The sequence below is a fragment of the Elephantulus edwardii genome, unplaced genomic scaffold (genome assembly GCF_000299155.1).
Source record: "Elephantulus edwardii isolate Elephantulus edwardi_28Jun2011 unplaced genomic scaffold, EleEdw1.0 scaffold00172, whole genome shotgun sequence".
NCBI lineage: Eukaryota > Metazoa > Chordata > Mammalia > Macroscelidea > Macroscelididae > Elephantulus > Elephantulus edwardii.
Window position 1 is genome coordinate 1,331,760 of NW_006399922.1, and position 27,547 is coordinate 1,359,306.

A 27,547-nucleotide genomic window follows, 5' to 3' on the forward strand; every position below is an offset into this window, starting at 1 on the left:
AATTATTGAGAGGTAGGGTTTTATTGCTGTCATTTTGTTCAATTCTTTTTGGTGTTGTTGCTAGTTACTTTGGTCCATACTGTTTTCTGTAGCATCTCTATATGAAGGACATCTCTTAGTGTTTCCTATAAGGCTGGTCTTGTTTTTTATGCACTCCTTTAGGTTTTGTATTTCTGGGAATATTTTGATCTCTCCTTCGTACTTGATGGACAGTTTGTCTGGGTACAGTATTCTTGTTTGAAAGATGTGATCTTTGAGTGTTCAATATATGCCATTCCATTGTCTTCTTGCTCACATGGTTTTTGCTGAGAAATCAGCATTTAATCTTATCTGTTCTCCCTTATGGATTACTCTTTCTCTCTCTCTCTCTCTCTCTCTCTCCCTCTCTCGTTGCTTTTAGTATTCTCTCCTTATCTTTGGTTCTAGGAAATTTGACAATGATATGCCTTGGTGTTTTTCTTTTAGGGTCTATTCTATATGGCATTCGCTTAGCTTCCTGAATATATATTCTGTCATTCTTTATTATGCCTGAAAAGTTTTCCTCTAGTAATTCTTCCACAACTTTTTCAGTGCCTTTACTTGCTTCTTCCCGTTCTGGGATTCAAATGATGCGAATGTTATTTCTTTTAATGGTATACCACATTATTCTTAAGTTTTCTTCTGTTTCCTTCTTTTTTGATTCTGCTTTTTTCTCTGTCAGATCTGTAGTGACAATTATATCTTCTATTTCACGAATTCTGTTTTCCATCTCTTCAACTCTATTCATATGTCCCTGCATCATGTTGACAGCATCAGAAACCTTAGATTTCATATTTTGGATTATGGTTCTTGTTTCTACAGTGCCTCTAATGCCTCGTCTGTTTTCTCTGCATTGTTTTGGATTGTTTTTTAAAGCTTCTCCTGATTTTTTACTGTAGTTTCCTGTAATTCTTCAAGTTTGTTTTTCATCCATTGAAAATATTCAATCTTTTTTTTTTTTTAAATTCTGCATCAGAAAGTTCCATCAGACTTTTTGGCTTCGTGAAACCCATTGCTACTGTGTCATTTTGGGGGGGAGGATATCTTGTTTTCAGCTTGTGTGGTGAGTGAGGTACCCTGCTTCATTCGAGACATTGGTGTGGAAGAGGTTTTGAAAACTAAGGTGGTAGTTGGTTCTTGGTTTGACATCACTGCTCCTCTATCAAGATGTCCAGGACCTGCCTGTTTCTTGAGTTAGCAGGACCAATGTGGTAAGGCCAAACAGCAGTTTATAGTCCAAAAAAACCAAATCTTCAATGTTAGACAACTTTTTTCAGGTGAGGTTGATAAATACTATAATTTGGTCTATGTGTTTTTGTTTGTTTTTTTTTGTTTAGCTCCTGCCCGAGGGCAGAAGGCCTGAGGGCCCCAAAATTCAAAGGTGATGGGAGGTGCAAGCTTCTGGTGTGGGGGGCACAGGTCAAAGATCCAGAAGTGTGTCCCAGTCCAAATTCACTCCCTCTCCCCACTGCGTCTGTGCACTGCTCCTCTCACCAACTCCAAAATTCAAAGCTGGGGGGTGGCGCAAACTTCTGGGGTGGGGGAACACGATACCTGGGGGTGCAGGTCAAAGATCCAGAGGTGTGTCCCAGTACAAATTCACTCCCTCTCCCCACTGCATCTGCGCACTGCTCCTCTCACCAACTCCATAAATACTTTTTACTATATTGAAGAAATTCCCCTCTAGTCCTATTTTGTTGAGCGTTTTAATCAGGAAAGGATGTTGGATTTTTGTCAAATGCCTTTTCTGCATCAATTGATAGGATCATGTGGTTCTTCTTTGCTTTGTTAATATGATTAGTTACATTAATTGTTTTTTCTTATATTGAACCATCCTTGCATACCTGTTATGAATCCTACATGGTCATGAGAAATTATTTTTTTTAATGTATCGTTGGATTCTATTGGCCAGTATTTTATTCAGTATTTTTGCATCTAGGTTCATAAGCGATATTGGCCTATAGTTTTCTATTTTGGTGGTGTCCTTTCCTGGCTTTGGTACCAAGGATATGTTTGCTTCATAGAATGAGTCTGGGAGAATTCCATCTTTTTCTGTTTTCGGAAATAGTTTATGTAGAATTGATGACAGTTCTTCTTTGAATGTTTGATAAAATTCACTTGTAAAACCATACGGAAGTTGTTGTATTACCTTTTCAATTTCTTCTTTTATAATGGGTCTGTTCAGATGTTCAATTATGGTTTGTGTCCATTTAGGTAGGTTGTGTGTATCTAAGTATTTGTCCATTTCCTCTAGGTTTTCATATTTGTTGAGTATAGTTTTTCATAATATTCTAATGTTAGCTTTTTTATTTTAGTTGGTTCTGTTGTGATGTTTGCCTGATTTATCTCTTATTCAGATTATTTGAGTCTTCTCCTTCCTTTCTTTTGTTAGTTTTGCTAATGACTTGTTGATTTTATTGACCTTTTCAAAGTACCAACTTCTAGTTTTGTTGATAGTTTCAATTGCTTTTCAGTTTTCTATTTCATTTATCTCTGCTCTAATTTTTATCATTTCAGTCTTTTTAGAGGGTGTCGGGTTTTCTTGCTGTTCTTTTTCAATTCGTTGGACATGTTGGGTTAGAGAGTCAGTGGTCAATTTTTCCTGCCTTTTGATGCATTTGCTTATTGCTATAAATTGACCTCTGATTACTGCTTTGGCTATTTCTCAGAGGTTTTGGTAAGTAGTGTCTTCATTGTCATTTGTTTCAAGAAACTTTTTAATTTCATTTTTTATTTTTTCTTGTACCCAGTCATGTTCAAGCAAATTGTTGTTCAGCTTCTAAATGTATGCTTTTTTTTCTCCTTTATTTTCTTGTTATTAATTTCTAATTGTGTGGCATTGTGGTCTCAGAAGATACTTTGTATAATTTCTATGTTTTTTAATTTGTTGATGCTTGCCTTGTGACCTACCATGTGATCTGTTCTGGAGAATGTTCCATGCACATTGGAAAAGAAGGTATATTGTGTTTTTTGGGGGTGCATTAGCCTGCTCATAGACTTTTAAGATCACAGTGGGAAAACAGCTATTTTACAGAGATAGTTTGAAACCTGGAGTTTGGAAAAGTAGATGTTCTTCAAACAAAATGTCCTGCAACATTGCTTTTCCTAAGATATGATGTGGTGGTTAGAAGTTATGTCCCTTGGATTCATATCCTGGCTGTTCATTTCCTATCTGTATGGTTTGAACCACATCACTCAACTTCTCTGTGCCTTAGATTCCCCACCTATAAAACTGATTGCAGCATCATACTTATTCCTGCAGCTACAGTATGAGAAGTGGTTATGTGTGTGCCTATCATATAGTGAGCACCCTGTGAATGTCAGTCTTTTCTATACCCACCTCAACATTGCTGTTGTTACATGCCATCAAGTTGAGGACGACTCAGTGATGCTGTGAACAGATCTGAACCCTGCTCTATCCTCTGTCATTCTCACACTTCCTGACACATCAGAGCCTATTGCAGCAGTCACCATGTCAATCCACCTTGTCTAAGGTCTTTCTTTCCTTTACCGACCCTCCACCTTTCTAAGCATTGTGTCCCTCTCCAAAGAATAACCTCTCCAAGCAACATGTTCAAAGTATGTGAGGTAAAGCCTCATCATCTTTTCCTCTAAAGAGCATTCTGGCTGCACCCTCTCCAAGACATATTTGTTTGTTCTTTTCCCAGCTCATGGCATGTTCAGTACTCTTCTGCAATACCACAACTGAAAAGGCATCAACTCTTCTGTTATTTTTATTCATTTTCCAGCTCTCCAATTCATAGCAAGTTATTAGATTACGGCCTGAATCAAATGCACCTTAGTTCTCAGACCAACATTATTACTCCTCAATAATTTGGACAGGTCCCATTCTAGTACATTTCTTGATTTCCTCATGGCTGGTATCAAGGGTATTAATTGTAGATCCAAGTATGATGAAGTGGTTGGCAGTTTCAGTCTTCTCTCTGTCTGTCATGATGTTGCTTATCAGTCCAGTGATAAGAATCTTTGTTTTCTTGTTATTGAGAAGCAATCTATATTGAAGAGTGTATTCTTTGATCTTCTGCAACAAGTGTTTCAAGTCCACCTCACTCTGAGCAAACAAGGTTGTATCATATGCATAACACAGATCAGGTTATTCATGAGTCTCCCTCTGATCCTGAGTCCTTTATAGAGCCCAGCTTCTCAAATAATTTGCTCAGCATACAGATTAAATAGGTATGGAGAGAGAATGCCACCCTGACACACTCCCTTCTTATTTTAAACCATGTAGTGTTCCCTTGTTCTGCTTGCATAACAGCATTCTGGTCTAGGTATAGGTTTTAGTATGAGCAGAGTTAAGTGCTCTGGGATTTCCATTCTTATCATTGGTAGCCATAACTTATTAAGATCAACACAGTCAAATACCTTTGCATAGTCAATAAAGCATAAATAGACATTTTTCTAGTATTCTCTACCTCTTCTAAATCTGGCTTAAACTTCTGGCAATCTCTTATCTATGTACTTTTCTAGCTGTTTTTTAATGATCTACAACAGTATTTTACTTGCATGTGTTTCCGCATTCAATGGGATCATCTTTCTTGGGAATGGGAACAAATATAGATCTCTTCCAATCTGTTGGCCAAACATCTGTCCTCCAAATTTCCTAGCATAGACTGGTAAGTGCATCCAAGGCTATATCTGTTCTTGAAACAAGTCAATTGGTATCCCATCAATTCCTGGGGCCTTTCCCCCGCCAATGCTTTCAATGCCATTTCCGCTTCCTCTTTCATTACCACTGGCTCCTGCTCTTATGGTGCTTCCTGAAATTTTTCGGTGTCAGTCTGATCTTTTGGGTTCAGTGATTCTATGTATTTGCCTCCATCTTCTTTTGATGCTTTTGGTAATTCAGTAAATTGCCGATAGCATCTTTCAATATTGCAACTCGAGGTATAAATTTGTTTTTCAGCTCTCTCAGCTTGAGAAAGGCAGAGCGAGTTCTCCCCCTTTTATTCTCCAATTCTAGCTCTCTACTCATTCCATTATAATACTTTGCTTTGTCTTTTCAAGCTGCCTTTTGATATATTTCTTCAGCTCTTTTACTTTGGCATGTTTTTCTTTTGTTTTGGCTTCTTGATGCTTTATTGCAATGTTTAGAGTCTCTTTTGACATATATTTTGGTCTTTTCTTTCTATACTGTCTTTGCAGTGGTCTTTTGCTTTCCTCATGGGTGATGTCCTTGATAGCATCCCATTACTCATCTGGTCTTCATTTATTGGTGTTCAGTGCTTTAAACCTATTCTTAAAATGATCTTGAAATTCAGATGAAATAGATTCAATATCTCATCTTGGTTCTCATGAATCTTCAGCCTCAATTTCAAGTTGCACATGAGTAATTGATAATTTGACCCACAGTCCGTCCCGGCCTCATTTTGACTGCTGACACTGAGGCTCTCCAACAAGTCCTTCCACAAATGTAATCAGTCTAATTCCTTTGCAGTCCATTAGGTGAGGCCTGTGTATAAGGTTGCTATTTATGTCTTTTTAAAAAATGTATTTGCAATGAATAAATCATTGAAAATAAAAAATTTGATCATTCTCTTTCTAGCCTCATTTCTAATGCCAAGCTCATATTTTCCAACTGCTACTCCTCCTTCACGGTTTCCAACTTTTGCATTGCAGTCACCAGTTATCATTAACACATCTTGACTGCATGTTCCATTAATTACAGACTGCAAGATTTGGTAAAAATTTTCTATTTCTTCCACTTTGGCTCTAGCTATAGGAGCATATATTTGAAAAATGTTCATATGAATAGGTCTTCCTTGTATGTGTATAGATAATATCCTATCACTCCCAACCTTACATTTCTGGATAGAACTTGAAATTGACTTTTTGACTATGAATGCAACGCTATTCTTCATTTATTTATTTCCAGCATAATATGTTGTTGTTATGTGCCATTGAATTGCCTGTGACTCACTGTGACCCTCTGTACATTAACTCTGAAACCTGCCCTATTCTGGGCCAATCTGATCATCTCTGACAGACCTAATCCCATTTCTCCAGCCATTGAATCAATCCATCTCATCCTGGGTCTTACTCTCCTGATGTTATTAACAATCTCAGTCGTTGACCTTCTACAGCAAATGTCTCATGTCCTTCTCAGTTTCAGCAAGCTAGGTTGTGTCATCTGCATAACGCAGGTTGCTAATGAATTTTTCTCCAGTACTAATACCACATTCCTCCTCATAAAGCCCAGTCTCCCGAATGATCTTTTTACATATAGATTGAAATGGTATGGAGATAAGATGCATCCTTGACATACACCTTTCCTGATCCTGAACCATACAGTGTTTCCCTGCTCTGTTCTTACAGCTGCTTTCTGGTCTAAGTTTTGCATGAGCACAGTTAACTATTCTGGGTTGCCAGTTCTTCTCAAAATTAGCTGCAATTTGTTACACAGTCAAATGGAACACAGACATTCCTCTGGTACTCTCTGCTTTCAGACACAGTCCATCTACCATTGGCTCTGATGTCCCTAGTGCCATGGCCTGTTCTGAACCCAGCCTGCACATCTGGCAGCTCTCTGCTGATATACTGTTCCAATTATTTCTGGAAAATCTTTAGAAAGATCTTTCTTGTGTGTTGTATTAGTGATATTGCTTGGTAATTTTGATACTCTGTTAGCTCACTATTTTTTTTTTTTGCAATGGGAATAAATATAGATATATTCAAGTCAGTTAGTTGGTGTTGTCCTCCAGATTACTTATCATAACCTGGTGAGTGTGTCCAGGGCAGCATCTGTTTGCTGAAATATGTCAACTGATATTACATCAATTCATGTGGCCTTGTTTCTTGCCAGTTCCTTACAACATTGTATTTCAGGGTAGAACTTGAAATTAACTCTGTCTATGAATGCAACACTATTCTTCTTCTGTTTCATTTCCAGCAAAGTATACGATACATTTATCTGATTCACACTGGTCAAAGCTAATCCATCTTATCTCACTAATGCCTAGTGTATAAATGTTAATGTAGTTCATTTCATTTTTCGCAATTTTTTAAGCTATGTACTTTGCATGTTCCAATTTTAAAACAATTTAGTTTGCCATTAAAATAAGCTTCCCATTATTTTTCCTCATTTCGAGTAACTTCCAGCCTGGGCCTTACCACTATTACTATAACTATCCACATTCTTTACTGCCCATGGGTTTTTCAGAGCCCTGCTATTTAAGAAATGGATGGACATTCTTGCTTCCTAGACTGATAAACATCAACGTTAGCCTGATTATATCAATCTTGTTTTCTATCAGTGTGTATCTAAAAACTGAAGATTAAATAAGAAGAAAATATTAATTTCCCAAGGACCAAGAACTAATTTTCCAGGAAATATGTAAACTCCAGTTCAAGAAATCTGGTTGAAGGGAAAGACTAGAAAAAGCAGAAATTAAAACACAAGGCTGTAAATATTTATGGCAGCAGAATTTAGCGTCTTTCTTTTGCAGGGCAGCTGTTGATTTCAAACCTTTGATTAGAAGCAGAGGCATTTGCTGCAGAGCATCAAGGATTATAGTCTGCAATATGGATTGAAACTCAACATCAAGAAAATGATGATTCTCACCACTGTATCAATTGGCAGCATCATGATAGATAGGAGAGTGAGATTGTTAATACTTTCAGCTTTCCAAGTTCAACAATCAGCACTCTTGGCACCAGCAATCAGGAAATCAAAAAGACAAACTGCAGTAGGAAAATTTGCTCTCAGGAACCTCTCCAGAGTGCAGTGATGTCAGTCTAGAGACTAAGATTCCAGGCCATGATCTTCACAATTATTTTCTATGTATCAGAGAGCTGGACATTGACCAAGGATTACAGAAGAAGAATTGATGCCTTTACATTCTGGTGCTAGAGAAGAGTATTGAATATACCATGGACTGTCAAGAGAATTAACAAGTTTGTCCTGGAGACGATGAAATCAAGATACTCCTTGGAGACTGTCTCAGATACTTTGGGCATGTAGCCAGAAGAGACCAGTCTTTGAAGAAGGATGCTTGGAAGGGTCGAGGGACAATGCAGGAGATGAAGACCCCAGATGAGATGGATTGACACAATAACTGGGGTAATAAGGGTAGGTATATCATAAACAGTGAGATTGGTTCAGGATAGAGAAAGGCTCAGAGCTATTTTACATAGGGTTGCTGTGAGTGGTAGTTGACTTGATGGCACACAACAAAAATAACTTAGCCTTTGTGTCTCCTTGACTACTCCTTTAGCATCACAAAACGACTTTAGATTAAAAGTTATGGGATTTACAGAGGTTTTTAGAGGCCTAGTGAGTAAGAACCTTTGTTGTCAAGTCAAAGGCACTTGGTTCAAATCCACCATCTGCTCAATGGGAAAAAGATGAGCAGTCTCCTCCCATGTGATTAGCCTTTGAGCACCCTCTGGAAGGTCAGCTACAAGTTGGTTCCAACATGACAAGAAATGACAAAACACATCAACACCATTCATTCCCTTTATAATGTAAGCCCTTTCAAGGTGACCTGTTCATGTGGCGTGGCTCCCAAAGACTTTCAGAATGTCTGCTGACAAAGTGATCATGAGGATGGAACTAAGGCAGCATCCCTAGACTTTAGAATGATGGTGGTTTTGGAAAGTGAGCCATCTTAGGTTCAAACTGTATTTAATTTCTTCTACAGTTTTTCTGCACTCAATTTTACTTGTTTTGATCTATATTCTTCCAGGAGTACTTGTTGTTGTTGTTGTTATGTGCCGTCGAGTCATTTGCCACTCATAGCGACCCTATGCACAACAGCCCTAAACCCTGCTCTATCCTGTGCCAACCACACTGCCTCTGACACACCCATCCCGATTACCTCAGTCACTGAATCAATCCATCTCATAGAGGGTCTTCCCCTCCTGCGCTGTCCCTCCACCCTCCCAAGCATGATGTCCCTCTTCAAGGACCTGTCCCTCCTGGCAACATGTCCAAAGTATGTCAGACGAAGCCCCAGAAACCTTGCCTCCAAGGAGTGGCTTGGTTTAATCTTCTCCAGGATGAATCTGTTTGTTTTCCTGGCAGTCCATGGTACATTCAATACTCTTCTCCAGCACCACAGCTCAAAGACATCAACTCTCCTTCTGTCCTCCCTAGTCATTGTCCAACTCTCTGATGCATAACAAGCGATTGCAAAGACCATGGCCTGTATCAGGCGCACCTTAGTCTCCAGACAGACACCGTTGCTCTTGAGTACTTTAGAGAGGTCCATAACAGCAGACTTTCCCATCGCAATACGCTTTTTGATTTCCTGACTGCTGGTGCCAAGAGTGTTGACTGTGGAGCCGAGCAAACTGAAGCTGTGAACAATCTGCCAATTGGTCCAGTGGTGAGAATCTTTGTCTTCTTGACATTGAGCCTCAGTCCATACTGAAGGCTGCAGCAAGTGCATGAGGTCCTCCTCAGTTTCAGCAAGCAGGGTTGTGTCATCTGCATAACGTAAATTATCTACTGCAAGTGATTATTTGAGAAATGAAGAAAAATATCAGAAGATAATTAGGGCAGTGGATAGTGAAAGTTGGGCTACGAAAAAAATCATATAACACTATAGGTTCTTAATCTATGGAAGCTTAATCTTATTGAGAAACACTGAGACACAATGTAGAATTACCTTATCAGGCGATAAGATAGTTGGGGTGTGGGTACACCAGCTTTCATCTCTCCTTGGTTGATGACTCCCAGGGTGGTGGTATTATCCCAGCATTTCTTGAGTGGGTTATATTGTTAAATAAAAAAAGCTTGAAGAAATTGAGGCAGTTAGTGACATTTTAATGTTTGTCAGCACTCTCAAGCATATCAAGTACGTGAGTTAGTTATTATATTTTTAAAAAATGATTGTATAAGCTATGTTTCCTGAGAGACTTAGAACAGTTTTCACCATGGCTAGAGTTCTGTAGACCCAGTGGAAGAATTATTCCTCTAGTACAATCATTGTTGAAATTAAATACAGAGTAACACAAATGCAAATGACATAGTAAAAGGAAATTGTCTGTGAAAACTGCTGAGTGTAGATGCCACATAAAACAACAGGGTTTATGCCATGCCATTCAGACCCATTTGCTCTGACAATTCAAAAGCCCTTACATACATGGACATCTCGACTAAAATATGTTCATCTCCATTTAGTCCTAGATCACGATGATTCCTTTTACCTTAGGTAGTTTTTAGTCTAACCCTGTAACCAGAATGCTCTAGGTTTATTAATCTTGATACATCTTTGAAATTTCCTAACAAAATAGCATATGTTTTTCATAGTTCCAATCCAGTAACCACCTCCTCTGTAGAGGCTTCGCCAACCTCCGACACAGCTCTGTGCCCTGAAAAGTCAAGTATAGAAACTGTGATGGAGAGCAGATTAATCAAGCAGATGATGTAGTTTCTTATGGAACTAGAAGTGCAGATGGAGGTACTATACAGCATTAGTTTACTAGGGAGTCATGTCCTTAGGAATCTAGAACCCACAGCAGGTTTGTACCTTCATAATTGTTGTTTTGTGATCATATACAGTGGCTACCACCATCTCAAACATTAAACCCAAGGTCAGGGTAGGAAGGAAGGGTGACATGAATGGAATCTGCCTCTTCTTTTGGCTGTTTACAACACCTTTATAAGCTAAATGGGGAGCACGTTCTCATGTCCCACTTGCAGGTTTGGCAAAGAGAAGAATCACTTGAAACCAAGCAGCCTGGAAATAATCAGTCCAGGATCTGACCTAAAATTCTTAACCTCACCCTGGGCTTTCTTTCAAGGTTTCAAACTGTTGGTCTTTCAGTAGCTATTTGTGACCAATCAGTACCACATAGACATCTCCCTTGGCAGCTTTCAAAGGTGACACCAACTACTCCACACATAGCATTCACTTTAGGACCCACTGACTCCCTACATATTGAGCCTTCATTCCGTGTAGGACTGCTTCAAGATAGGATGGATGGATGGATGGATGGATGGATGGATGGGAGCATATGAAGGACGCAGCTCCTACCTCTAAGGAGAAGAGAGGCCAGAATACAGTTCACAGGCCAGACATGACATGATCCCCACTTTCAGATTCCCACCAAGGGGAAAATAAGGTCACAGGGGAGGGGAAATGACATCCCTGTGGTCCTGAGACTTGTATTAAAATTCAAACAAACTCATTCTCTTTCCTCTCCATGTATTTTGCATTAATCCTTTTCATAACTTTCCATTTGCTCTAGTTAGGATCACTATAACCAGGCTGAGTGGCTTGTATCTGGGGCATATCATCACAGCCCATTCACACTACCCTGAGACACCAGACCAACTCACGTACTTTTGAGAGTTCAAACCTTTTTTTTTTGTGGGTGAGTCTTGTGGGGGGAAATGTTATTATGAAGAGCATCAGTGAATCTAATAAGCAGTTTGAAAAATGAATGCTGCCAATTCTAAAAATGTTATACATTCTGGTAAGTTAGAACAGACATCCTAATGGTAGGTGAGCTGAAAATTAGAAAGTAGGCCATTCTGTACAAAAAGACAATGACTTCTGTACAAAGAAATAGCGGAGCTTCCTGGAGAGGTGTTTGAGACAGTTCTCCCAGGTGTCTTCAGGCAAATGGTTTATATACTCTGAATTGTGCGGAACTTATAACTGCTTGGCTCACACTGGAATTGAAAGGAGTAAATGAAGAATGCCTTGTAAAGTACTTAGAACATGTGTAGGACACCTGGCCAAACAAACAGTGGCAAATATCATTCCAGATACAATTATACTATTACTGTAACCTATAGAAAGACTATTTCCAGGTCATCTGGATTCATGACATCTCATTAAGACCATGAGGAAATGCTGCCCAGTGTTATTCCATTTTTGTGATCAGCAGTATATTTGAGACAAATGTCATAGCTATTATGTCAGTCCATCTCTCAAAACTGTCTCCATCCTTTATTTTACCAAACATAATATCCTTTTCTGGTGACTGATCTTTCCTCATCACAGATCCAAAGTATGTTGAAGTCTCACTATCCTCTCTTGTAAGGAACATTCAAGTTTCATTTCTTATAAGATTGATTTGTTTCAGAATAGATCCCAAAAGGAAAACATGAAGCCATTTAGAACACTAAAAGAGAAGAACAGTCAACTGTAAAGGAGAACCAATTAGATTAAGGTCTGACTTCTCAGCAGAAACTCACGAATACAAGACCAACTCTACATGAGAAGTCCTTCACACAGAGACATCAAAGGAAAGTGGATAGACCAAAATAACCAGCAACTACTGGAAAAGGAAAACATCAAGATGATAATGATAAAACCTGGCCTCACTTAATCACACAATGTGAATGGCTTAAATGCACTGATAAAGAGAAAAGGAGCAGCAGAATAGATTTAAAAAAAAAACAACAACACATGAATATGTTACCTACAAGAGACTCATCTAAGAAACAAGCTGAGGTAAGAGACTTCGTCCTAGAGAGGGCACATTGAGGCACAGGGACAGAGCTGCCAGCGACTCCCCTGGAGAGAAACAAATAATCAGTCGGGTCAATGGGCTGCACCCTGACCACCAAGGAGAGTGGAATAATCTAGAAGAGAGGAACCACACTCAGGTGAGAGTCCGTCTCCTCCGGGGTCTTCCTCTCTTGCACTGTCCCTCCACCTTTCCAAGCATGATGTCTTTTTCTAAGGACTGGTCCCTCCCGACAGCAGGCCCAAAGTATGTGAGATAGAGTCTCAAAATTCATGCCCCAAGGAGAAACCTGATTTCACTCTCTCCAGGGCAAACCTGTTTGTTCTCTTGACAGTCCATGGTGTGTTCAATAATCTTCAGCACCACAACTCAAAGGCATCAATTCTTCCTCTGCCATCCTTAGTCACTGTCCAACTCTCTGATGCATAGCAAGTAATTACAAAGATCATGGCCTGGATCGGGCACACCTTGGTCTCCCAATTGACATCCTTGCTCTTCCGCACTCTGGAGAGGTCCCTGACAGCAGAATTTCCCAATGCAATTAGTCTTTTGATTTCCTGACAGCTGGTGCCAAGAGTATTGATTGTGGATCCAATCAAGCTGAAATTGATAACAATCTCAATCTCTTCTCCATCTATCATGATGCTGCCAGTTGGCCTGGTGGTGAGAATCTTCCTTTTCTTGATGCTGTGCTTCAATCCATAGTGAAGACTGCATTCCTTGACCTTCTGCAACAAAAGCTTCAGAACCATCCTCAAAGTTTCCGCGAAGTTGAGTTATCTGCATAACAAAGGTTGTTGATGAGTAATCCTCCAATCCTGATGCCATATTCCTCTTTATAAAGTCCAACCTCCCGAATGATCTGTTCCACATACATATTGAAAAGGAATGGAGACAGGACATATATCTGACACACTCTTTTCTTGATTTTGAGCCACAATTTGTGTACTTGTTGTGTTTGTGTGATTACTTCCTACTTTATGTATAGATTTCACATGTGCACTATCAAGTGTTCTGGGATTTCCATTCTTCTCAAGCTTGGTCACAATTTGTTGTGATCCACACAGTAAACTGTCTTTGCATAGTCAATAAAACAGAAATGGATTGCTTTCAGTCAACATTTATGTGACATTGGCAATGATGTCCCTAGTGCTGCTAATGCATCTTCTAAACCCCGCTTGTATTTCTGGAAGTACTCTGTTGATGTACTATTCCTGTCATATTTTTATAATCTTCAGCAGGATTTAGCTTGTGTGTGATATTGTTCAATAATTTCCACACTCCATCAGATCACCTTTTTGGGGAATGGGAGTAAATATGGTTCTCCCGCAGTCAGTTGGCCTGGTTTCTCCAGATATTTTGGTACAAACTGGTGAACACGTTCAACGATGCATCCGTTAGTTGGAATTTGTCACTTGGTATTCCATCAGTCCCTAAGGCCTTCCCCCCACCCCACCCCTACTTCCTTCAGAGCAGGTTAAACTCTAGTGAAGAAAGATGGCAGTCTCTTATAAGGTTTAAAACCTTAGAAACCCAACGAGAAGGGTTACTATGAGTCAGATTCAACAAGACAGCAGTGAGTTGTGGTTCAGTTTACGAGGCCAGAGAAGAGTCCAGATAGCACAATGGCTAAGCTCTCAGCTGTTGCAGGGAAAGAAGGTCTGTAGTTTGAGTCTGCCAGCCACTACATGGAAAAAGGATGCAGCACTCGGCTTCTGGAAAGTTTAACAACCTTGGAAACCTGTCAGGAAGTTCTGCTCTGTTCTGTGAGATAAAAATAACTTCTTGCTGTTGTTGTTTTGTACCAGAGAGTCAGAACTGACCCTTAACTGACCCTCTGGCTGAGTTTTGCGAGGCAGTTAATTGCATGCGAGGAGATTGCCCATCCTTCTTCCACAGAGCATGCCTTTAGGATTGCAGCACAGCGTCTTGCCACTAGGCCACCAGAGCTTTGACTGATGGGCCTGAGCATGATCTGTACTAACTGCTGGGGGTACAGCAACAGATGATGTGGATAAAGTTCATTTCTTCAATAATTTTCTAGTGAGAAAACAGACAAGCAATACATGAACATATATGTCCTCTAGGTCACTGAGTTTGCATTCAGCGGTTGCCTACAGGTTCAAAGCCACCCAGTGGCTCCATGGAAGAAAGACCTAATAAACTAGTCCCATAAGAATTATGGCCAGAAAACTTATAGAACATTTCTTATTCTGTAACTCACAGAATAACCATGAGCTGGATCATCACCATGGTAACAGGGGAGTGTTTAAGTGTACGATAAACAAAAACAAGGCAGGATGAGTGGGCCAGAGACAATGAGAAAGAAGTGTACCCAAGGCCCCTTGCTGCAGATGATAATTGAGCAGCCATTAAAAGGGCATAATGGAGTTAGCCATGGTGGCCCCTAGGGGAAGAGTGTTCCCAGGAAAAGGAAACAACCTTTGCAAGGGGTCCTGGGGTTCTAGAAATTCCAGGTGAGATTCAATGGCATGTGTAGGGAACAAGGAAGTAGACATGAGGAGACAATAGGAGGCAAGGAGGGCAGAGTGGAGGCCAGAGCCAAGTCATGAGACAGACTTTTCTCCTTATTATGACAGAGCACATTATTGGCGCTCTCTGGCACAGGGGGAGATGTGACCCTCCCTGCCACCAGTAGTGTGTAGTTAGTAGGTCAGTAGTTTGAGCTCACCAGCTGCTCCGCAAGAAGCATGGGCTGTCTCCTGAAAATGTTTAGAACTTTAGAAACCCAGTGGAGAGTTACTGTGAGTCACCCTCACCGTGATGCCACTAACCAGCTTCAAACCTTTCTCCTTTCCTCTCTGCCAGGCCATGTACATGTTCTACGCGCTGGCTATCGTGTGTGACGACTTCTTTGTGCCCTCCTTGGAGAAGATCTGTGAGGTGCGTGCTCTGGTTTCCCTGTGCTCAAGCCTGGCCTCTACTTTCCTCGGACCCGAAGGCCTACGCAGGCCCTGGCCCCTCAGCCAAGAATCCGCCAGAGTCCACACCTGCACCATGGCATGGGAATGCCAGGAACCAGCATGCTTGACAGTCATGGACTGCCACATCATTGTGAGGCTCAGTAATCCTGCTTAGAAACCCACAGTCCTAAGCAGTACTCGGACTTTAGCCCAAGTGATGAGCTGTCTTCCAGTCCGTTGGGCATAACTTACTAGTGCTATTTATATATGTCTCCATTTTTGTTTCCTGTTTTAAACTCTGTTGTTATTGTTGTTACATACCATCAAGTCAGAACCAGTTTAAAACTGGGCCTCCAGCAGGTTTTTCAGAAGCAGTGAATTTCACTGGAGGTGATTGCCTATTTTAGCTGAGAGCACCTAGTGGATTTAAACCTCTTGCTTTGGGGTTGGCAGTCCTGCTCCTTACCACTAAATCACTAAGCTCCTTATTTATATACATCTCCATTTTTGTTTCCTGCTTTAAATTCTCTTTGCTCCTCTTTATCATTCTCTCCAATTTCCTCACCTCTCTTTCCTTCTATTCTTGGCCCTCCTGGCTTGTGGGGGCTTCTCCGAATTGATGCCCCTCACTACACACCTCAGTCATGCTTCCTTTCTGAATACCTAGGAACGATCAAAGTTGAGGCCCCAGAAACAAAAGATGAAAGCCTCGGCAGCAAGCTCAGGAAAGGACCTGTGAGAAGTCATCACAGTGAACACCACCAGGATGAATCTCCAGTTAAATCCCTTTCATCACAAGTATTCAGCATGTCCAGAACTCATTATTCCTTGCTTGTTTCATCTCCCTGTCTGTTTTGAAATGTAGTTTCCATTACCTGAAAGCTTTTCATTTTATTATATTCTTAATTCCAACTTGAATCCAAGTTTTCATCAGGGCTCCCTCCCATGCACGCCTCCCATCTGGAGCTCAAGTGTTTTCATGCCAGAACTTCTCAAACCTCACTTTCTCTTACCCTCTCACCTCCATGTTTCTGCTTCAGAAAGCCCCATGGCAGTATAGGGTGAGCAAAAATCTTTAACAAGTTTCCAGGTGAAATTGAGGCTGCAGATCTATGTACTGTACTATACCTTGAGAGCCACTAGCTTAAGAGGTTTCTTCTCCAAGAAATTTATTAGTGTTCTGTACCTTGAAAGATAATAAAAATGGATTATTACACAATAACCACACAAAAAGATGGGAGTCAGGTGAGTTATCTGATATGTACATGGGTGGAACAAGCTGATTTCATCTGGAAGCAGTCAGCCTTATCTAAAAGAGGAAGCATTTGTTGTTGCTAGGTGCCTCCAACTCATAACAACCCTGTGAACAAGATCAAAGCCTTGCCTTGTCCTGCACCGTCCTCATAATCCCTGCAGTGCTCAAGCCCTGACCTAGGAGGGTAAATCCAGTTGCCAGGAGGGTTTCTATTTGTAGGAAGAAGCAACTGAATTTCTTGGAAGGACAAAGCTGAGGGGTAAGGTTTTATGTATTTGTTTCAAGGATAAAAGAAAACAGACAATGAGGAAGATGTTTAATGAAAGAATTTCATACTTTCTTGGGTCATTGGTGAGCTAAAAGGAGAATGACGGTGGTGGCACAGTAGTTATAGCACTAAGCTGCCTACTGAAAGGCTGATGATTCAAACCCCCCACTCATCTGGACAAAGAAGTGATGATCTGTGTCCACTCGTGCTGCTTTGGAGGCCCTCAGGTTCTGCCTGTCCCTAGTGTCCTTGTGGAGGTCCTCAAGGGCAGTTCTGCTCTCTCCCCAGTGTCCTTTGTGGGGACCCTCAGGGGCAGTTCTGCTCTGTCCCCAGTGTCCTTTGTGGGGGCCTTCAGGGGCCGTTCTGCTCTGTCTCCAGTGTCCTTTGTGGGGGCCCTCAGGGGCTGTTCTGCTCTGTCCCGTGTCCTTTGTGGGGGCCCTCAGGGGCCATTCTGCTCTGTCCCCAGTGTCCTTTGTGGGGGCCCTCAGGGGCAGTTCTGCTCTGTCCTACAACATTCTTTGAGTCTGAATCAACCCAGTGGCAGTGAGTTTGGTTTAGTTTGGTGTTTCAAAGTAGACACTGGATGATGATGTTATGTTAACTGAGAGATTGGAGTGGCTCTGTGTACACTTCCAGAGGAAAGCCTGGCAATTTGTTGTCCCCATGAGTTGGAATTGCTCAGTTGGTGAATGCATGTGGTACTAATAGGTCCACACAGCTTTTTAATCTTTACTAGAACTCAGCAAGGTAATTATGATTCTATTCTATTTCTAGACCAGGAAATCAGGATTGTCACAAACCTAGTTAAGGATAGAGCTTCAGTTTGAACTATGTACCCAGGCTCTGGCCTTTAATTGATTGATAGAGATAAACTTGGACCAGGCCATCCTTCTCTGCAGAACCAGAACCCACAGCCAGAAGGGAGCAATGGACATGGGAAGGGTATTGGCTTAGGTGATATTTTCCAGAGCTCCTCAAGTTCCCACGCCCTTAGTCAGTCTCACCGGAGGAGAGCTCTTTCCTACTCCTCTGAAGACATGTGACCTCTCATAGTTGCTATGGAAACAGTATGCCTATGAAAGGTGGGCAAGATGAGGAAAATGTCCAAGTATTCAATAGTCAGTGTGTTCACACCTTCTGAGAGATATGGAGCTGATTTCATTTAGAGTTAAACTTTCTCAGAAGATAATATAATCCTGAGATTCAACCCACAATTGTCTACAGGACTTTTCTGAGTCTAACTTTTGTTTACGCTCCTTTCCTCAGTTGTGTGATATTGAATGATTGAATTATTATTGTATTATTTTTCTTAAACAAAAGTTGACGTGGGAGGAGACAAAGGGATATTGTTTTCAGTATTAGTGAAATATGATTTGGGGGTTAAAAGCACACAGTTCAACAAATCATATATCAGGGAGGAAATTCTAACTTAGTCTCAACTACTTTAAAGTGGAAATCAGAAAAAAAGTGAGGGGAGATGGTGAGATAAAGAAAATTGAAGTGAGAGAGAAATGACAAGACATACCCAGGGACAGGATGAGAGCATCTTTGGATACAGAATCTCAGTGATAGAACCTTTCAAGAAATGACACAAGATAGGTCAGGTTTCAGATATGTGGTTCATAGGGTCACTGTGAGTTGTACTCAACTCTAGGGTGCATAGCAACAACAACAACAGTATGTTGAGATATAATCCACATTGAAGACTATAATCTTTAAACTTCATCAGGAAATGTTTCAAGTTCCCTTCCTTCTCTTGGAGCAAGATTGTATAATCTGCATAACACAGAATGTTAACGTAACTCTTCCAATCCTGATGCCCTTTTAAAAATAGAGTCTAGCTTCTCTTTTCCCTGATTATTTGCTCAGCATACAGACTAAGTCTGGTGAAAGGATAAGACCTTGATGTTCACCTTTCCTGATTTTAAATCATGCAGTATCCCCTTGTTCAATGCAAATGATGAGCCATACATTCAAATGCCTTCTCATAGCCAATTAAACACAAATAAACATCTTTCTGGTAGTCTGTATTTTCAGCCAAGAGCCCCTCTGACATGAGCAATGATTTTTTATTCCATAGCCACTCATGAATCCAGCTTGGATTTCTGGCATTTCCCTGTTGATGTACTGCTCCAACTCTTTTTTAATTATCTCCAGCAAGATTTTACTTGCATATTATATTAATGATATTATTTGATAATTTCTGCATTCTGTTGAATTGACATTTTTAAAAATGGTTATAATGTATCTTTTTTAGTTAGTTGGCCAGGTAACTGTCTTCCAAATTTCTTCACATAGATGAGTGAATATGTCCAGGACTGTATCTATTTGTTGAAACATCTCAAGTACTATTCCATCAACTCCTGTAACCTTATTCTCCCTGTACCTTCAGTGATGCTTGGACATCTTCCTTCAGTACCATTGGTTCTTGATCATATGCTTATGCTACCTGCTGGGAGTTCTGGTGGCCTAATGGTAAGGAGTTGCACTGCCAACCCAAAGGCTTAGCTTTCAAGTCTACAAGCTGTTCTGCAGGAGAAAGATAGACAATCTCCCTACCTTGCAAGTTATGAGCTATGAGTTGGTTACAATTCAACTATATATTACAATTGTTGGTTATTGTTATACATGATAACTTCCTGAAATTGTTGAGTGTTACAAAATCTTTTTGGTACAGTAACTCTGTGTATTACTTCCATCTTCTGTAGGAGCTCTCTGCATCATTCAAATTTTTGCCAGTAGAATTAGTACTATTATTGCACAACAGTTCTTGTTGTTTTGTAGGGTTGAGTCTAAACCAACCCTCAGCTGACGCTCCAGCAAGATTTCAGAGAAGTAAATCACACATGAGGAGATTGCCTGTCCTTCTCCTGCAGAACAGCTAGTGGATTCGAACTGTGTGTCTTTGAGATTGCCTGGAAGCTTCTTGTCACTAGGCTTAAATTTTTTTTTTTCTTCAGTTTTTTTGAGCTTGAGAAATATCAAGCGTGTCTCCCTTTTAAGTTTTCTAACCCCAAGTCATTGCACATTTCATTATAATATTTTGCTTTGTCTTCTCTAGCTGACTTTTGAAATAATTGTAGATTTCTATTATTTGTCACTTCTTCATTTATTTAGCTTCTCTGCATTCTCAAGAAAGTGTCAAGATAACGTATAACATGAATTTTGGTCTTTTCTTTCCCATATTTTCAATAACCTTTCTCTTTCCTCACATATGATGATCTTTATATCATCCCATAACTCATCTGGTCTTTGATCCATAGTGTTCAGTGCTTCAGATCTATTCTTGATGTGATCTGCAAGTCAGTTGAACATACTCAGTTTTGTATTTTGTCTCTTGTGGACTTATTTTAATTTTCTTTAGTGTAAGCTTGAACTTGCATATCATCAATTTATCATCTATTCAAGCCAGCCCCTCTTCTTCTTCTATAGGGCACTGACTTATCCACTGTCTCTTTCTACAGATGTAGTTGGCTTGAGTCTTATGTGTTTCATTTGACAAGGTCCACATGTATAGTCATCATTCATAAGGTTAATATATAGATTATGTATAGAAGGGTATTAGGGAACTCTGGTGGCCAAGTGATAAGAGAATCTGCACTGCAATTCTAAAGCAACACAGTTCTAATCCACTGGCTGCTCCATGGGAGAAAGATGGGCAGTCTCCTCTCCTGTGATTTACTGCTCCTGAAAACCCTCTGGAAGGTCATCCATAGGTCAGTTCCAACTCAATGACAAACAACAAAAAACAGCACAAAGGTATTTGAAATAAAGAAGTCACTGGTCATAGAAAACTCTGTAGAATGAACTCTAACCTTATATCTATCACCAAAGTCATATTTTCCAACTACCAATTATTCTTCTTCTTTGTTTCAAACTTTTGCTTTCCAGTCACCAGTTGTTACCAGTGCATCTTGATTGCATGCTCGATCAGTTTCAGACTAGAAGTTGGTATAAATCCTCAATTACTTCATATTTGACTTTAGTGGTTGGTGCATAAATTTGAATAATAGTTATATTTATAGTTCTTCCGTGTGTGTGTGTGTGTGTGTGTGTGTGTGTGTGTGTTATCCTATAGCCGACAGTGTTGTATTTAAGGATAGATTTTGAAGTGTTCTTGTGCATGGTGAATATGGTGCCATTCTTCTTCAATTTTTTTTCCTGGAAGAGAAAATAATATGATTGACTGATTCAAAATATCCAATTTCAGTCCATTTCCACACACTAATGACTAGAATAGCAATCTTTAATTTTTTTCATAAGTTCCTAGATGTAGACTTTGTACATTCCATGTTCCCATTATTTATGTTTGTTTGTAACGCTTTATTTCATCTTGAGTGGAGCTAGCAAATGAGGGTCCTTCAGTTCTAATTCATAGCAGGACAGAACCTAACTGTCCATGGAGTTTTCAGTCAGGCAGTGTGCCACAGGCTGATGCATATGCCTGAAACCATACTGCCATCCGTGGATTAGCAAAGATACATAAAAGTGAAGCAGTTGGAAGGTGCAGGGATAATGATCAGATGCAAACATGCTAAGCATGCTTTCTAGCTTCTAATGGGCATTTGTGTTCTTATAAATCCCATTTCATATCAACATTCAGGTCCTGTGGAACCTTAGGTTATGTAGAGAATCTTTGGAGGGCTTACTCCTCTTATGCCCTTCCTCCATTCCTACCCTAGAGTTTTAAGTTAGCACTGAGATTGGGAAAGTGGCTTCAGAAGAGTGGTCTCCCTACTCCCAAGGCTGCTGTAGTATCTCTCTAGAATTAAGGCTTCCAGAATAGTTACCACAAACTTCAGTTAACTTCTAGGTTGGAAAAGTATTTTAAAACTCAGGATATTTTGCCTAAAAACCAGACTCATTGCTGCCATGAGACTTGAGGTAAGTGATCTATCTGGGCTATTGAGCCCATCATACACTGTGACTTCATACTGCCCATTCCCCTTTTCTTGTCACTTGCATGATCTCAAAGGCATTTGAGTTGGGGACCTGGTCTCTTATGAGCAGTGACTCATATTGCTCTGGTCCTGTCCCAGTTTAGGAAGCAGTAAGAGTTTGGTCCTGCACTTGTCCAGAGGCTGGGTCAGGCTCTGGAGATAGTATGTGAGCCCCACCATCTTATTGTCTCACTGAAACCCTCATTTTTGTTTTTCAGGGTATGGAACCATGAGGTTACAGTCACTTCTGTCCCCAAGGGTAATTGGACTCATTTGTGTTTTTTCTTGCTTCCCTGTAGCGCCTACACCTCAGTGAAGATGTGGCTGGGGCTACTTTCATGGCGGCGGGCAGTTCAGCCCCAGAGCTGTTCACATCTGTCATAGGTAGGTGACAATGAGGGAACAGTCCTTCCCCTCCAAAAGAATGCCCTCTGGGGACCCTATATTCCAGGGAATAAAATTCAGAGGCTTTAATGAGCAAAGCAACAGCCTCCTCCTCCCTTGATATTACTATTTTCAGTTAAGTGACACTTTTGCTTTGCATGAACTTGTCCTAAGCCTAAACTTGCCAATCCTCCTGTGGAACATTGTCCCTTCTGCTCCTCCACTGTTTCCTATAAATCCTGAGAATGCTCAGCACTTCTGAAAGCTCCATGTCCATACTGATGTGGTTGATGCAACTCTGTGTTTCAGGAGTCTTCATCACAAAGGGTGATGTGGGTGTTGGAACCATCGTGGGTTCAGCCGTGTTCAATATCCTCTGCATCATCGGTGTCTGTGGACTCTTCGCAGGGCAGGTAAGACCCAGGGTTCATTTGTGATAGCAGCTGTGTCCGGTAGGGAGCATGAATACAAGGTAAGGCGGTGGATGGCTCTGCTGGAACACAGCAGCAGTGCCCAGTCGTGCAAGCTAGCAGAGAGCTGGGGCTCAAGGACCAGCAGCTGCTAAAGTAGAAGTAAAACTTGTTTAGTTTACTAGAACTCTTGGTATCAATATTGACAGAATATAGAAAACTTCTTGTTGTTATGTGTCTTTTGCGACTCATAGTGACCCTATGTACAACAGCTCTGAACTCTGCTCCCTCCTGAGCCAACTTTATTGTCTCTAACACACCTACCCCCAAAACGCCAGTCACTATATAAATACATCTCATCAAGGGTCTTCCTCTCTTGTGCTGTCCCTTCATCCTCCCAAGCATGATGTCCTTCCATGCAACATGCCCAAAGTATTACAGTAGAAAACGTAGGTTTTTCTAAATAGCCAACTGGCAGAATATAAGCCAGGCATTTGAAGATGACATATCAGAACTCTTGAGATGTTGTTGACTTTGATTTAAATGGCCTGAGACAATTTTAATTCTAGGTTTGCCTCTTTGAAAATAAAGTACAAAGAGAAAAATGAAGAGGTTGTAAACAGAGACAGATACTTTTTTTTTCTTTTTTTCTGAAAACAGTTGGAAACGATCAGTCAGGTTCAGCCTGGTGTTTTCAACAGTGATTTGGTGTTTTCTCCTTGTCTACTTTAGCTTTCTTCTCAGCACTTGAGAGAATTTCAAAGGCCCACATTTTATCTATGAAGACTGTTGCACTGTTAGGGACAGTTATGGGCTTGTATCCTTCATGGGCCTGGTTTATAAAGCCATTGGAAGATGCCCAGAAGCCGCTAAGCCAAGTGTGGCTGCAGGCGTGAGAGCTTCCTCCTCACTTAGTGCAGGCAGCCACCCTCCGGCTCTTATGGCCAAGATACTTCACATTCTTCTTAGAAACATTGTATGTCATGAGCTCGCTCCACCTAAACATTTAACATTCAAAAACATCTACAAAAAAAGTGACTTCTCGATTACCTTTGAGGGCATGTCACTGAATTTAAAACCAAAACTAGTTAGTGTCAGATCACTTTCAAACCATAGCAAGCCTATGTGTGTCAGAAAAGGTTTGTGCTCTGTGAGGTTTGCAGTGGGTGATTCTCAGGGCATTTCCAGGTCATTCTGGGGAGGAACTTGAACCTGGACCCTTTTGGTTAGTGGCAGGGCACACTTGCAGCACTCAAACACTTCACTACATTTAGAAAACCTGGTAGCCCAACTCATTGCTTTTGAGCGGGTGCTGACACATAGACGACCCTCTATTGGGTTTCTGAGCCTATAAATTGCATGGTAAGTGATTGCCCATCTTTGTCTCTCAGAGCTGCTGGTGGATTCTAAGTGCTCTTGGAATAGCAGTGCAGCGTGCTGTATGTAGATATGCCACCAGTGCTCCTTAGCTATCTGGTTGTCCTGATCCCCTCTTCCAGTGTGGAGGGTGTAGTGTCCTGGTAGAGGCCAACTGGTTTGAACTGTCAGCAGAGGCACAGTATCCTGGTGAGCTTTTCTCATAGCCCCTTTTTCCAGAACCTTCTGTCTTTCAGTCACATGGGCAGGAATGCCCAGTGCTGCACTTTTCCCTAATACAGTTTCTCTAGTACATTCTGGAGAGTGCTGCTATTTTCCACAACCTCTTTTTTTCACTTACATCATCTCTTTCATGTACCTTGATTTCTCTGGGTTGTCTGTTGTGTTAGTTGTTTCTGTGTGAAATCTTGATCTTGTCACGAATCCAGCTCTTGAATCCACAGGTTTTCAAGGATCTCACTTCACTTCCTGTAAAATGAGTGTAGGCAGCATGCAGATGGCCAGGTTTGACCTCTACAAACTCCACAGAGGGAAACTGTCCCATCAACAATATCTGTAGTATGAAACCAATGGTCTCCCACAATGTTGCACCTACTTCTACTAATTCCAACATAAATTTTACTGTTCTTAAGTAAAATTGAGTCTGGAGTCCATTGCAGTGACTACATAGACTTCACAGAATCATACTCATGATTTTGGGGCTTATTAGGGAAGTTAATAGGTTACAGCTGAGGTTGGCAGCAGACTACAATTCCTCAGTCTAGGCAGCTTTTCAGGTATGTTCACAGGTTCTTTGACCTGCAGACTCCCAGCTTAGGTCAGTGTTACAAAGTTCCCTTAGTCCTGCCAGTTATGGTGTCCTCCCTTAGTCCTCCAGCAAGCTTGGGCAAAGGTCTCCGGCTCTAGCTCCCTGGGCATCCATACTAAGTCTGTTCTCTTGTAAGGAGGCTGCTGCTTCTGTGCGTGTCTGACTGGCACACAGATCTCTGGTCCTGAAGGATACATACAGTACCTCTGCTTCTGCTTCGTCTTTATTACTGGTAGTGAGAGTCTTCAGTTTTTGCTACTGAACATGCTCGATATAAATCTGGTAGAATGGAAAAACTAACCATCCCACTTATGAATAGACTAACATACCAGTTTACAAATTCCCACCCAGCCATCATATAGCAAAGTCAAGAGCAATGGTCTGGGAAAACCATTTTAAGCAAGATATCCACTGCAAAAAATATAAGAGAGAGAGAGAGTGTGTGTGTGTATACACACACATATATATCTCCACTATTTAACACTTGGATCCACAATCAACATCCATAATAACAACAGTCAAGAAATCCAAAGACATGTTGCATTAGGGAAAACTATTGTCAAGGACCTCATTTTTTTTAAATTATCATTTCATTTATTTCCTTGAGGTATTGTTGAATTTCTTTACATGGAGACACATAAATATCCTGATAAAATATAAATGTGCTGCTCTATTTTTTAAATAAAATTTTACTTTAATTATTATTTTAACAAACATTCCAGAGAAGTTGATTTTCACTCTTTCATTGTTGTATATTTCACCCCCTTCCCCTTCCCTGTTCACTTTTTAAAAAAATATTCATCATTGTTGCACAATTACCTACCTCCCACATCCCCCAGTCTCAGTTATAAAAGGACAAATACTGCATAGCACCCCTGTTATAAAGCAGGTCTCACATGGGGAGTTGGGAGAAGAATAGGATAAGAGTGGATACATAACAACCATTGCATTAGAACAGATAAAGGATAGAACTATTTAAAGGGAATATATGATTGGTCATTATGTGTAGGACAACAACGCAGAATAAGAGGTGCATCATTTCAAGGACCTCTTTTAAAGTGCTAACAAGCAAAGATACCAGTTTAAAGCCAAAAAGTACCTGATCCAAGCCATGGAACTATGCACTTCCTTCCTATGCATCTTAAAGTTGGTCAATTAAATAGGAAAACTGAAGGAGAATTGATGCCTTTTAATTGTGATATTGGTGAAAAGTATTGAATATCCCATGGACTGCTGAAAGAACGAATATATCTGTCTGGGAGGACGTGCGGTCAGGTTGCTCCTTAGAAGCAAGGATGGTGAAAAGTTGTCCCACGTAATTTAGGTATGTTGTCAGGAGAGACCAGTGTTTGGAAAAAGATACCATGCTGGAAAAGGCAATGGCCAGAGAAAAGACCCTTAAGGATACAGATTGTCACAGAGACTGTAATAAATGGGCCCAAGCATGACAGAGAGCATGAGGCTGGCACAAGATAGAGTAGATTTTAGACTTGTTGTTTATAGGGTTGCTGTGAGTCACAGTCGACTGATAAAACCTAACAGCAACAAACAACATAATATTATTTTAAAAATCTAAGTTTACATCTCTGTGTGTGCCTTGGATGCTGTTTGCATTTGGCTGACATTCGTCCACATTGGCACCTTCTCCTGAGCTTACAGGGATGGATCGCCAAATTAAGCAAAAGAAGCTATTGTTGGTAGTTGTCTCTTAATTAGCATTGTCACCATTAGCTGTATAATTATTAGCCTGGCCATTATTAATGCTGTCATTAGTTCATTATTCATTTGTACCTAAAGCTTGATTCCAGAGCAAGCACAAAGGGGAAGAAATAAAGAAATTAAATAATGAGGAAGTGCCTAGGAAATGCCAAACAAGTAATTATTTATGAAGTTGGTTGGTTGAATTTGTGTTTCATTATTTATTAGCAAAGTAGCTGGTGATTAACACCTATAAAAGGCAAATTGTCTCCTAAACTTCAACCAGGACTGCTGCTAATAGTGACTTTAGCTATTTTGGGAGAAGCTTGACTGATCTTCCAACCCCGTGTGATCATGGAGAGAAGTCACAGACATGTGACTGACCCCAGAGCTCACATGGCAACTCTAGAGACCAGGTTAGCATTACTTCTTTTTGCATGTGTCTTTCGAGTTTTGTAGAATTCCTGAAGTCTTTGAAGAGGAGGAATAACAGTGTTTTGGAAATAACATGAGTCCATGAGTCAGGCTCCCTGGGTATAAATCCTGACTCTATACTTTCTGACCCTGGGACTTTGAGGAAGTTACTTCTTTAAGTTTCTTCTTAGAGTTTAAGGACATCTACCTCCTAGCATTGCCCTGAGGATGAAGCATGTCCAGCATTACAGCATCAGGCCCACTTGGTAAGTGCTCAATAAAAGCTAGACACTTTCAGCAACTATCAGAAGTACACCAATCTGTGTTATTTTCTTCTCCAGAATTCTGTCATTCAACCTAATGGAACTTATCTAATGCTAAGGCATCCCCAATGGGAAACAAAAGGAAGCCAAAGAGAAGGTCTTTTAAATGAAAATCATAACGATGCAGATAGGACTGTCTCAAAGAATGGTTGATTTTGTACTTTCTAATTAGTGGGAAGAAAGGAAACAAAGAGGGATGATGCACACCCATGTTTATTGCAGCTTTGTTCACAATAGCAAGGAGTTGGAAACAACCTAAGTGCCCATCAACAAACGAATGGCTA

At 40.6% G+C, this 27,547-nt stretch overlaps 1 protein-coding gene across 1 annotated transcript in view; it reads left to right on the forward strand.

Moving 5' to 3' along the window:
- Window positions 1-27,547, forward strand: part of LOC102846976 (sodium/potassium/calcium exchanger 3-like) — a 724,594-nt gene that overhangs the window by 489,470 nt on the left and 207,577 nt on the right. The window contains exons 3-5 of the mRNA XM_006895646.1: window positions 15,292-15,366; window positions 22,149-22,233; window positions 22,543-22,646. Coding sequence (XP_006895708.1) covers window positions 15,292-15,366; window positions 22,149-22,233; window positions 22,543-22,646 — 264 coding nt within the window. The remainder of the gene's footprint in view (window positions 1-15,291; window positions 15,367-22,148; window positions 22,234-22,542; window positions 22,647-27,547) is intronic.